The 12,100-nt window shown below is 31.7% G+C and overlaps 1 protein-coding gene across 3 annotated transcripts in view; it reads left to right on the forward strand.

Moving 5' to 3' along the window:
• The window catches only part of GlnRS (Glutaminyl-tRNA synthetase), a 238,513-nt gene that overhangs the window by 40,448 nt on the left and 185,965 nt on the right, over positions 1–12,100 (forward strand). For all 3 annotated transcript variants that reach the window (XM_089596796.1, XM_089596797.1, XM_089596798.1), the window contains exon 2: positions 1,331–1,635. In XM_089596796.1, coding sequence (XP_089452922.1) covers positions 1,331–1,635 — 305 coding nt within the window. The remainder of the gene's footprint in view (positions 1–1,330; positions 1,636–12,100) is intronic.

Consider the following 12,100-nt stretch of genomic DNA (forward strand, 5'->3'; position numbering starts at 1 on the left):
TAAATTAAAAATTGGACTAAGGTTTGCCTCGGTATAAGCTTGATTTACCAAGGTTGGCTTACATTTTGTGTACCTTTCTATTTTAATTATTATTTCGAGTAATGAGGGGAAGGTGTGTTGACGTATTGATATAATTTGTTTATTGTAATAATATTATTAAGGCTTCTTTCTTTGTAAAACGTGGTGCTCAATGCTACTTCTATTTCATACTTCTACCTCATAATTTATTTAGTGCTCAGCATAGCCTGAGGTCACGTGTGCAGGCGTATTAGTAGAATTGCTGCTGTTTCAGTATATTTAGAAAAAGTGAAAGGATAAATTTAAGCCTGTTTTTCTGATGTTACAACATTTTTTCTTAAAATGTATATCTACACTTCTATGTTATTTATCAAAGAAGTAAATCCTTATACTTGGGTACCCAAGCATCGACTGATATTCGGTACAAAAGAATATTAACTTAAAGTACCTATACAAAGAGTTTTGTACTTTTTAAAAAAATACTGTAAAACTAAAAACACCTTTTTCTCTAGAAACATTTCAATAAATTAATAACTGAGGTTAAGACATTTTTAATCGAGTAGCTCAATAAAATTTATTGATGATTGTTAAGATGATGTCGGAATATGACGCTACGTGTAAGTCTGTTTTTCTAAAAGGCCTAAAAGGTGTATGTATGCTTTAGCAAAGGTACGTGTACCTTGCTCAACGACTGAGTGCGAACTGCCCTAAACATCACGCGGCGATGCCTAATGAGCAAGCCTCTGCTTACTGAGCACTGTTATTGGCTTATAAAAGAAAAACGTGGTGCATTTTCACTGACTTGAATAAACGTACTAAACTCAAGTGCGCGACAATTTGTTTTAATATTAATCATTTGACTTTTTCTTATCACAAACGATGCAAGTACATTTTCTATCGGTTAATAGTGATGAAGAAACTTTTAAGGCTCATAAAAAAATTCCCCATTCAGCGTGATGTGAGCGTGACGAGTGCTTTTTTCGCTTTTATTTAGGCTCTTTTTATTTTAAGATGCAACTATCAGCTTCTTGAAAATAAAAATTTAATTTACATGCTTACTGTACTTAAATTAAGAGTCATTTCTCTTGCTATACTTAAAGGCTTCTGAAAAATTTGATAGGCTCGTGGGGATTACTTAGTGAAAGTTTCATTGTGTAAAAAAAATTCTGTTCAATTAAAACAACTGAAAGCAAATTATTTCCCCCATTATTAAAGGTGTATGCAAGGATGAGAATAGGTTTTATCGAAAAAAGTAGCAAGCCCTGTGAAATAATCTGTAAAATATGATATATTTTTTTTACCTTTTTTTTAGGTTTCAAAATATGGAGATGTCGAATCAGTCAATGGAAATTTAATATATTATCTTGCGTGTAAAATGAAATCTCAGATTCTGCATTACACTCCTTTTCTTGCAGAATACATAGCAAATAATAAATTAAATACGATACAGAAAGTTGAGTATGCATTAGAGTTTCTATTAAATAATTTTGAAAGTGGTATTGATATTAAAAAATTTGAGAAGAACTGTGGCATAAATATTGTTACTACACCTGGAGAAATAGAAGAAGAAGTTGAGCGTGCTATTAGAAAATATTATGATGAAATTATACATAAAAGGTAAACTTTATTAATAAACACTAATATTATCAAATTCTATGTTTAAAAATGGATGTTGTTTTACTGCTACATTCGTAATATTAATGTACATCAACTTTATATTCGGTTACCACTTAGAAAAAATAATTTATCAAGAGTATTTTAATATTCAAATGACTTAATTTTGCTTAAATGAATAAATACACACTGTGATATGGATGGATAATTCAAAGAATTGTATGACGGTTTGAAAATAAATGTCCTTAACGGAATATCTGGTTCAATAAGCCCCTTGATAGTCTTGCAGCCTAATCCTAGTATTTTTCTTAAAAATACTTACTGTAACAGGGCATGAAAAACAATATAATAGTTTAGGATCTGATGCATGGATAAATTATACAGAACCCAAAAACAATCAAGAAAAGGTTTCTCCGATCATATCATTTTATATTACGTGTTCTTTGTACTGCTTTCATAAGACAACCCACAGATTAAAAATTTTTCACCATGTTTTGAACAATACCAATATTATATACATCCTTTGTATTTCCTAGAATTTTTTTGTTATGTCTCTAAAATGCTGGTACGCTGTTTTTTCAACTCCCCTCCCCTTGAGTAAAATTTGGTAAGATTTGACAGGACCCTTCTCTCTTACGATAGATTTTGTAACAACTAGTCTTTTTATTATAAAACAGCTACAAAATCTATTTCATGAAAAAATAAAAAGGTTTGTAATCTATTCTGAAGTGAAAACTTTTTTTTTAAAACTTGACCATTTGGAGTTCAGCTATAAACAGGACCCTTACTCCTTAGCTGCTCAAAAAAAAAAAGCCAAGAAAGTACCAAATTTTTCGTATGGACTTACTTACATATATATATATATATATATATATATATATATATATATATATATATATATATATACTCAATTACGTACATATATACTCAAGTTACTATTTACATTTGCATGGTATCAAACAGTTGCAGTATGATTATAAACGAAGATAAAAAGCATATTGTATGCAAGTTTTGTATTCAGACTCCATTACAAATTTGAAGTTTTTGAAAAATGTTTACGTATATATATCCTTTTATATTATATAGTTGAATGTGTGCGGCATTCCACAAAAGCCCCTCACTGCTTTCTACCACCCCCCACAAATTAAGGGAAAATTCAGTTTGTTTTTACGTTATTTTATCCCAATGAATATTGCTATATAAGCCCCCCCACACGACTTTTTGACTGTTTCAATGCACTTCCATTGTTGGCGTGGAATCTTTTTTATAATTTCACTCTACAATATGCCCTTAAGCTTTACTTTTTTATTTTTACTAAATTTTTACACCACCCAGGAACCAAATAGATGGACTTTGTACATACTAACAATACTCATAAAAGTACATGATGATTGATCTCTAATATATTTAAAAAAAATTTTTGTTTTATTTAAAACCGTTTGCCTTCTACCTCAAAGCTGACTTGAAATATTATAATTTACCAATAGAGGGTTGGCGCGCTAAGCTTGTGGGGGTGGAGCCCCTCTAGTATATAATCATATACACCTACATACACATGTTCAGTAAAAGTAACTTATGTAGACTTTATGTGCATGTTAAGATTTATGTTAAATCTTGGTAGGATTATGCAGACGTTTACATAACTCCTACTTTGTCCTCATAATTACCTTTTTATACATTTAATTGTCTGCACCTTTTATCAACACACACATATCCACTCGCGCGTGTACGCGCGCACGCGTGCGTGCGTGTGTGTGTGAGAGAGAGAGAGAGAGAGAGAAAGTGTGTAAATTTTTGTGTTAATAAAAGGTGACTTATGCATACATATCGATTCGCATATTGACACGCACAGCAGGCTTACGGCCCTGATATGCTAGAGTATGAATGGCTTTTTCTATTAAAGTTGTACACAAAGCTACTACTTTCTTGTAGCCTTGATTAACATTACACAAGGCAGTTAGAATAAAAAACGCTCAATTAAGGTAACAATGCAGCGTATAACTTTAAATAAATGCTACGATTACATGTAAATTATCAGCACACCATACGTGTGACGATTTCTAACGTCGTGACTTGCTTTCGTGCTGTTAACCATATGAATCAACTGTATACGATATTAAATAACTCGTAGTAAAGAGGACTTGAGTATGCTCTGTATCCTTAGGCAGGGTATATAAGGACGACTTTTTACTAGAAAAAACACACAGCACCAATACAAGGTATTCAAACCTACCAAGGAATATCCAGTGCTGCTTACAACGGCGTTCTTTTCGGCACGATCTGTGTCATGGGCACTAGGAGTCTAGATATCTGTGGATGGGTGCGCTCGGGTTCGTTACAGTCGAGGCTCTCATTTCTTTTGACCTCGGCAGCACGCCGTACCATGCCAGGCAAAAATCTGCCAATCCTACGCCGCGCTGCTACAGTGTCGGCCTCGCGACCAGGGCTCCCGAAAATGGGATCCAAAGTAGCGCGAAATTCAAATAGGCTATATATAGCCAGACGCAAAACCCTAATAACTCAAAAGCATTCCATACATAATAAATAAATAAATAAATTAACCTCAAGTTGATTAACCCAATAACCCAACGAGTCCATCTGCAGTCTGAAACAACTTACTGGTCACTTATTTATTGATAAAACAAATAAAATAAATGCAAACGACCATCACCACGCAACCTGAGGCACTAACTGGTCACTTTGTTTATTAATAAAATAAATAAAATAATGCAAGCGCAAATCACCACATAATCCAAGGCATTACTAGTTGGTTTATTTATAAATCAAATAAATTAAACAACGCAAGTGCCAATCACCACATAACCCAAGGCATTACTGGTCACTCCATTTATTAATTTAATAGATATAATACCGCAAGCGGCAATCATAACACAACCCACAGCTCTTACTAGTCGCTTTATTTATTAATTAAATCAATAAAATAACGCAACAGCCAATAACCAAATCGCCTTGGGTGCTAACTGCTCCCTTTTTTTATTAATAAAATTAATAAAATAACATAAGTGCTAATTACTACATAATCTAAGGCAAAAGCAATCACTTTATTTATTAATTAAATAAATTAATAAACGCAAGTGCCAATCACTATATAACCTGAGGCGCTCACTGTTTGCTTTCCTAATTGATTAAATAAAATTAATAATCACACAAGCGCCAATCACTACACAACCCTTGACGCATACTAGTCGCTTTATTTATAGTATAAACAAAAAAAAAAAAAAAAACGCGTGCGTACTGGTAGCTTTGTTTACTCATTCAACAAATAAAATAACGCAGTCACCAATCTCCACACAATACGGAACACTTGCTGGTTGCTGTATTCATTAATTCAATAAATAAAGTAACGCAAACGCCAATGACGACACAACCCGAGGAACTACTGACCACTTTTCTTATTAATTCAATAAATAAAATATCACAAGCGACAATCACCACACAAACAAGGTTGCTTACTGGTTGCTTTGTTCATTGATCAAATAAATAAAATAGTTTCACGATCGCTAATCACCATACAACCCGAGACATTACAGATTGCTTTATTTATTACTAAAACAAACAAAATAACGCAAGCGCGAATCACTACACATTCCGGGGTGCTTACTAATCGCTTTGTTAATTAACTGAGTGAATTAAATTATTACACAAGCGCCTATCACCACACAGCCCGGGGCATTATTGGTCCCTTTGTTTTTTAATAAAATAAATAATATAAACCGAGCGTTGATCACCAAATAAGCTGGGGCGCTTACTAGTTGCTCTATTTATCAATAAAATAAATAAAATAGCGTGGTGATTAGCTCATGTAATTATTTAATTTATTTAATCAATCAACAAAGCGACTAGTAAGCAGCCTAGGTTGTATGGTAATTGACTCTTGCGTTATTTCATTTATTTTATCAATGAATAGAGCGACCCGTAAGTGCCCTAAGTTCTGTGGTGATTAGCTCTTACGTTGTTTTATTAATTTTATTAGCAAATAAAGCGATCAATAAGCGCCCCGGGTTGTGTGGTAACTGGCGTGTGTTATTTTTTTATTTAATTTATAAATAAAGTGACCAGTAAGTGCCTCTGGTCGTGTGGTGATCGGTACTTGCGTTATTTTATTTATTTCAATAATAAATAAAGTGACCAGTGAGCGCCGTGGGTGGTGTGGTGATTGGCGCTAGCATTATATTAAAAATTTTTTCAATAAATAAAGCGACCAGTAAATTTTTGAGACAGCTGATGGGCTCGTTGGTTTATTGGGCCAAATAGCTTAGGGTTAATTGATTAATTTGTTATGTATGGAATGATGTCAAGATATTATAGTTTTGCGTCTTGCTCCATACAGCCAAGCTGAACTTATGAATAAGAATGCTTTTATTGAATTTATAAATTTAATCCCATAACATGCTAATTGTATGGTTGGTTCTTACTTTAAGTTTTGTTTCTTCGAAGTACGAGGTGTGTTTAAAAAGTAAGGTGACTTTATATTTGTAGGAAAAAATAGTTTTTTATTTATTAATATTCAAGCCATCTCCTTCAAACTAATCTCTCTCGTATACGATATACTTGTCCCAACGCTTTTTCCAATTTTTTAAATACTTTTTATAAGAACTCTTCGGTATATCCCAGAGCTCCTCCAGAGATGCAGTGTTTATCTCCTTAATTGTTGCAAATCTCCCTCTTATCATCATTCTTTGCAGTTTTACGAAGAAGGTAAATTTACATGGGGCAAAATTTGGTGACTGAGGTATGATTGTATTGTTGTTTTTTGCCGGAAAATTTATGACATGCCAAGATGAGTAAGCACCGAATTAAAAGCAGTAATATATTTACTATCTATTGGGCTTATATGCAAAAACTAATAGGATAAATCGCATAGCTCAGCAGTGGCTCTTGCCCTAATTGACTGTGCGATGCAGAGTATTATATATCTCCCTACATCGTATATTTCTTTTGGTAGGTCAGGCTTCATTCCCCCTCTTGTACATGACTTGTCTCAATACAATATTTGCCCCACAAAATAAGGAAAAATTTGTTCTATTTTTCTTGTATTTTAACCCAATACTTTTCAGTGTGCTCTACATCCCCCCCTCCAAATATGCATGACATTTAGAAGCATCAGAAATTACCCCCATCAAACCTTGCCCCACATTTGCTTTGCTTAGCACACACAGTATAGTTGAATAAAAACATTTAATGCTTATATTGTACATCTTCCTATACGATTCTCTCATAATTTAATTAGACGTCTTTTCGGTTAGATCCACAGTACCTCCTCCTTCATTCTTACAATGCTTGGAAGCATCTAAGCACCCTTCTTTTATACGAAATCTTGTCACTTATCTGTTTAGCTAAACATACACGATATAACTTGATAGAAACCCTTACGACAGTATTTATTGTTATTATTGTTATAAATTGAGCCATATTGTTCTCTGATTTTTTAACCCAATACATTTTTAGTGAGACCTTTATTTCTCTACATCTCATAAGCTAATACGATATCACATTCAATTAAGCGTTAATAAAACAGTTTTCCTAGAAAAATTAATAATGTATTTTAATATTAAATATGAAAATAAATTTTTACAAAAGCTGCACACAGTATTTATAAATGAATAATTCATAAATTTAAATACCTAACAGAAATTCATATCAAGAATAAATTTTTCCTAAGAGTCCATAGTAAAAGTTGCTTCTGTCGTTAAGTGGTGCATCTATTGAATGTTTTTCGGCGTGCTGGCAACCACGATTTTTTTTTAGACTGTATTGGCCAGAATAGTCAAATTTCCGTGCGATACTCTTTTCCATGCTTTATTTGAAAAGCTTGAATCTCAGTTATATGATTAAAATATTATATGGATGAGAGATGTTAAGTATCTAGTGTTTTTTCGTTTCCGCAGCCCTTATTTAATGTATAAAAATTAAATAGCATACGAAAAATTCCTTTTATTAAAAAAACTTATTAAATGATGTGATTTTTAAACTAATTTTTAATCTATTAAAAATCACAACTTTTATTTATACATTTGTTAATATAGTAAAGTTACTTGGTTCAATTACTATAAATTTTAGGTTTAAGTAAAAATTTCTTTCCAAACTTAATTTTTTTTATTTAAAAATCATTTTTGTATTTAATTCATATAAAAATACCATCTTTATATTTGCATCTAGATACGTTTCCTCATACGGTTAACCATGAGAGAGTAACGATTCTTTTAAGTATACACCCATGCTGCCGAAACTTTGATCTCGAAATTTATCAACAGTCATTAAAAATTCTGAAACTAAAAAAACTGCTTTCTGTTTAAATTAAATGGGAATGACGGTATACTCTCTGTAGTAAGAGTTATTTTGATTGTAAAATAAAACCCCAGCGCACAATTTTTCTCCTGTTTTAAAGTGAAGTTACTTTCAACCTTGTACTGTTGCATGACTAATAAGCTAAATGTCCCTATTCGTGGAATACGTCCCTATTCATGGAATATGAAAATTCATGTATTTTTTATACAACTTACTTGATTAAAAAATTGTGGTAGTTGTATATTTTATGTATCTTTATGAATTCATGAGAAAAATTTTATTTTACATACAATAATTGACCAATTTTTAAGATAATTCCATTAAAAAGGACAAAGTTGTACATAACCTATCTTCTGAACTGTACGTATTATGGCACCAAACTTCAACAAGGAATTTATATACTTCTTGTACACAAGTACACAATATAATTATTTTTATTAAATAAAATAGTGTTATGCAAGTGAAAAAGCATTGATTGTCTTAAAATATTATACTCAATTAACGTTTTTTTAAAAAATTGCATAAATAGGGATATAATATGAAACAACAGTTACAACATAATTATGTAGATTTTGGTCTCATAATCTTTTTATGTAATAACTAAAAATTCATTTCATTAAATATGTGTTAACTAAGTACAAATTTTCAAGTGTTACGTTTCTACTACGATTTTTTTTTCTTTAAATTGTAAGTTAAACGATGAGCATAATTGACTTTATATGTAATAATTCAATTTGTGTGTAAAAACGCACAATTTTTTGTTTAATTCAAACGAAATATTTTGTTGAATAACTTATGTATTTTTTCTATTTATCATTGCCTCAAATGCTGTCTGAAATTAAAAAAATACGGCAAAAATTATCATATTTTTTAAGGAAGCACAATTTGCATTTCTCATAGATTTCAGATCGATTATTTTGTAAACCTAGACCTCTAATATTAATTAAAATAAGTTTTTTCAAAAATTTTTTGTGCCATTTTCATAGTTAAAAAAAATTATGTAAACTGCAAAAAATTGAATACATCTCGTTGATCCCAAAACAATTTCTAATAATGAGCCGTCGTGATGCCATGAATACATAAACAGCCTCTCTTTAGCTGGGTGAGGACAGAAAAGTATGGTTTTTTATTAATTACATTGTATTTTCACAATTTCTTAAAGTTAAAAAGTGATTGTGAGCTTAAAATACGTATTAGGTGTAATTTGATTTTCTTAAAAAGTTGGTGCTAAGTGCAAAAATAGTGATTGTAAAAGTTGCTTAACCTTATTTTTATTTTTATGTACACACTAGAGGGGCTTCACCTTCCTGCGCGCTTCATTCTTTCAGTTCGCCTTTTAAAGTTAAATAAATACAAAAATCGTTCATTCTTATTTATAAACGAAATCTTACAACTAGAAGACAAATCATGGAAAAATTTCAGTTTAACCACACTAACAAAAATTAATATAAAATAAAACAGTATTATAAAAAAATTGTTTTTTGTACTCAAATATTAATTTGTATGTATGATAAATTTAATGAAGACTAAATTACGATTTTTAATATTATATGTGATTAAAAAGATACAAATTCTTTTGCAAAGCATAATTGGACAAACCAGTGGACAGTGGGTGCTTAGGTATCCAACTATAAAGTTACACCTCTATGAAATTGTGTGTCAGACAAAATAATTATCATAATAAATATACCGTATATGAAACGATATCGTGTACAAAAGTGGTGCAATTATCGTTGAAATGTGTATAGCTACATTAATTGGATGTAGTTTCAATTAATATCTTAATATTATATAATTGAACGATTATAAACAATAAATTGTGGCACAATACAATTCAAACAATATGTAGGCAGGCCTCTTTATCTTGTGTCACGCTCACATCTATTTCATACGCTTAATTCTTCCTTCATATGTTATCCTAGTCCATATTTAAAATCCGAAGTATATTTGTACCTAAAAAGTGAAGTTAATCATGTAGTACCGCTTTCTCTGATATTTATCAGACAGATTTTTTTGACAGATATTATTCAACCTTTAAAAGTATTTTTAAGAGAGCATAAGAAATACTCACAAAAATTTGCAGATCGTTGAACAGAACCTTTTTTTTATATGGTTGATTTGAATAAAATCGCAATTGAAATTGTAACCTTATCGAAAAATCACATAAAATTGCATTTATATGATCTGTAGAAATCTCTCAATTTTTGTTTGTATGAAATATTGCTTTCAGATAAATCTGTTAGATTTTGAAAAAGATCCATAAGTTGTTTTTTTTCAAACAATACAAGAAAAAAAAGTCAAGTATGGGTGAAAGCGTGAGTGTAAGTATATCTAAGTACGAAAAATAACTGCCAGCGTTGCCAAATATATTTGCGCTCCTCTCACCTCTCTGAACTTTCTCCCGCTGACTATGTGATGAACGTTCTTAAGTCAAAGAATCACTGTGATCACAAAGGAAAAACTGTAAAATAATAGTACGCAATAAAAATTAATTATTGTTTTTGTATAGCTCAAAACATTTTTTTTTAATTTTTAAAGATTTTGAAAAAATGAGAAAATGGTATAAATAATTATTTTTTTACTGTAAAAATAAAAAATAAACAATATGTGAATGAATATTTATTAATCCATAGTAGAGCTGCTCTGCTAAAATATACTAATTTCTGAGTTTTTGAAGTTTTAGAATCTGGTAAGATCCAATTTAAGAAACTTTACACGTACTTGACGATAAATCAAATTATTTTGAAGACTTATAAAAATGAAAATACAAAACTTATTCTGAAGAAGATTATGCTTGTAGTATAATTTGTTAGCGGGGGGTTTATGTGCTAAACGTTTATTATTAAAAATTAAGTCTTTAAAATGTGCGCATATTTAAAGATTTTGTAAAATTAGTTTTTATTTTTCATCGTATTTTTCATTTTTTTCACTTGAAATATTAGTTTTTGCTTGTTTCTAGGTTAATGGCTAAAATTGGTACTTTATGATTTTTACCAGAAAAATACAGCATATATAAAGTAATATTAGATGAAGAATTTCTTGAATGAAATGTAAGAAAAATCTGATGAACTTTATTTGTATGCAATTTTTTTAATGTACACTTTATATTTATTATCATAAAAACACAAAAACAAAAGTGAATACGGTGTTATGTTAGGTTCTCGGTTCATAAAGCATCATAAATGAATGCGTGGCTCATAGTTAAGTAATTTTATGAGAACTTTTTATCTGTAAGGGAAGTCTCGCGTGTCTTTTAGTCTTGCGGCCTGGTCCTCTTGCTCTCGTGTCTCTAGTTAATTTCCCAACTTCCTGTCTCTCGTATCGCACTTTTTATTTCATAGCTTCTCTTGTCTATTTTCCTACGTTTTAGGGCCCAGGCCAAAAGAGGCACATGGATGCATAGCTTATATACTGTTGTACGTAGCACGTCCGAGGCCGTGATGCTGACATCCTTGGCGGCAATTTTCTTCTTGACTTGTATGTTTGTAATAGGGTAGTGTTCGTGTCATTTTGTTTGTGTTATATAATATTTCCAGTAAGAGGAAAAAGAGTGGTTTGAAGCGCTTTGTCCCGTTTCTTCTACTGATTTATTTTCGCTGGATCTTACGTGTATACACGTTTGCTTATGTTTGCGCACTTCCCTTATAGAATATATAGTTTCAAAATTTTTCTGATCACATATGTTACACAATTACTTATAATGTATTTTTCTTGTATACATACGGTCGTTATATCATCGTTTATGAGAAAAGTTTTTTTCCTACCTCGGGCGTTTTTGAGAGGCTGGTGTGCCCTCGGTAGGAAAAATAGCATTCGCCACATAAGCTCCATCCCTCCGGAGCAACCTTACGAACCCTCGGGCCTGCTTCGCAGGACCCTCAGGCCACAAAATAGCCCCAGAAATACGAAATGGTAATTTTCGTTGGATAAGCGCCATCGCCTCTGGGGCTATTTTGCGGCCCGAGGGTTCTGCAAAGCAGGCCCGAGGGTTCGTAAGGTTGCCCCGGAGAGATGGAGCTTATGTGGTGAATGCTATTTTTGCCTACCGAGGGCACAACAGTCTCTCAAAAACGCCCGAGGTAGGAAAACTACTATTTCTTACCATGGTCCCAAAGTCCAACTGCCGCTTTGCGCCCTCGGGTCACACTTTGCGCCCTTG

The sequence above is a fragment of the Copidosoma floridanum genome, unplaced genomic scaffold, assembly GCF_036245765.1.
Source record: "Copidosoma floridanum isolate Cflo_tuat_1 unplaced genomic scaffold, Cflo_Japanese_pri ptg000030l, whole genome shotgun sequence".
Taxonomy (NCBI): domain Eukaryota; kingdom Metazoa; phylum Arthropoda; class Insecta; order Hymenoptera; family Encyrtidae; genus Copidosoma; species Copidosoma floridanum.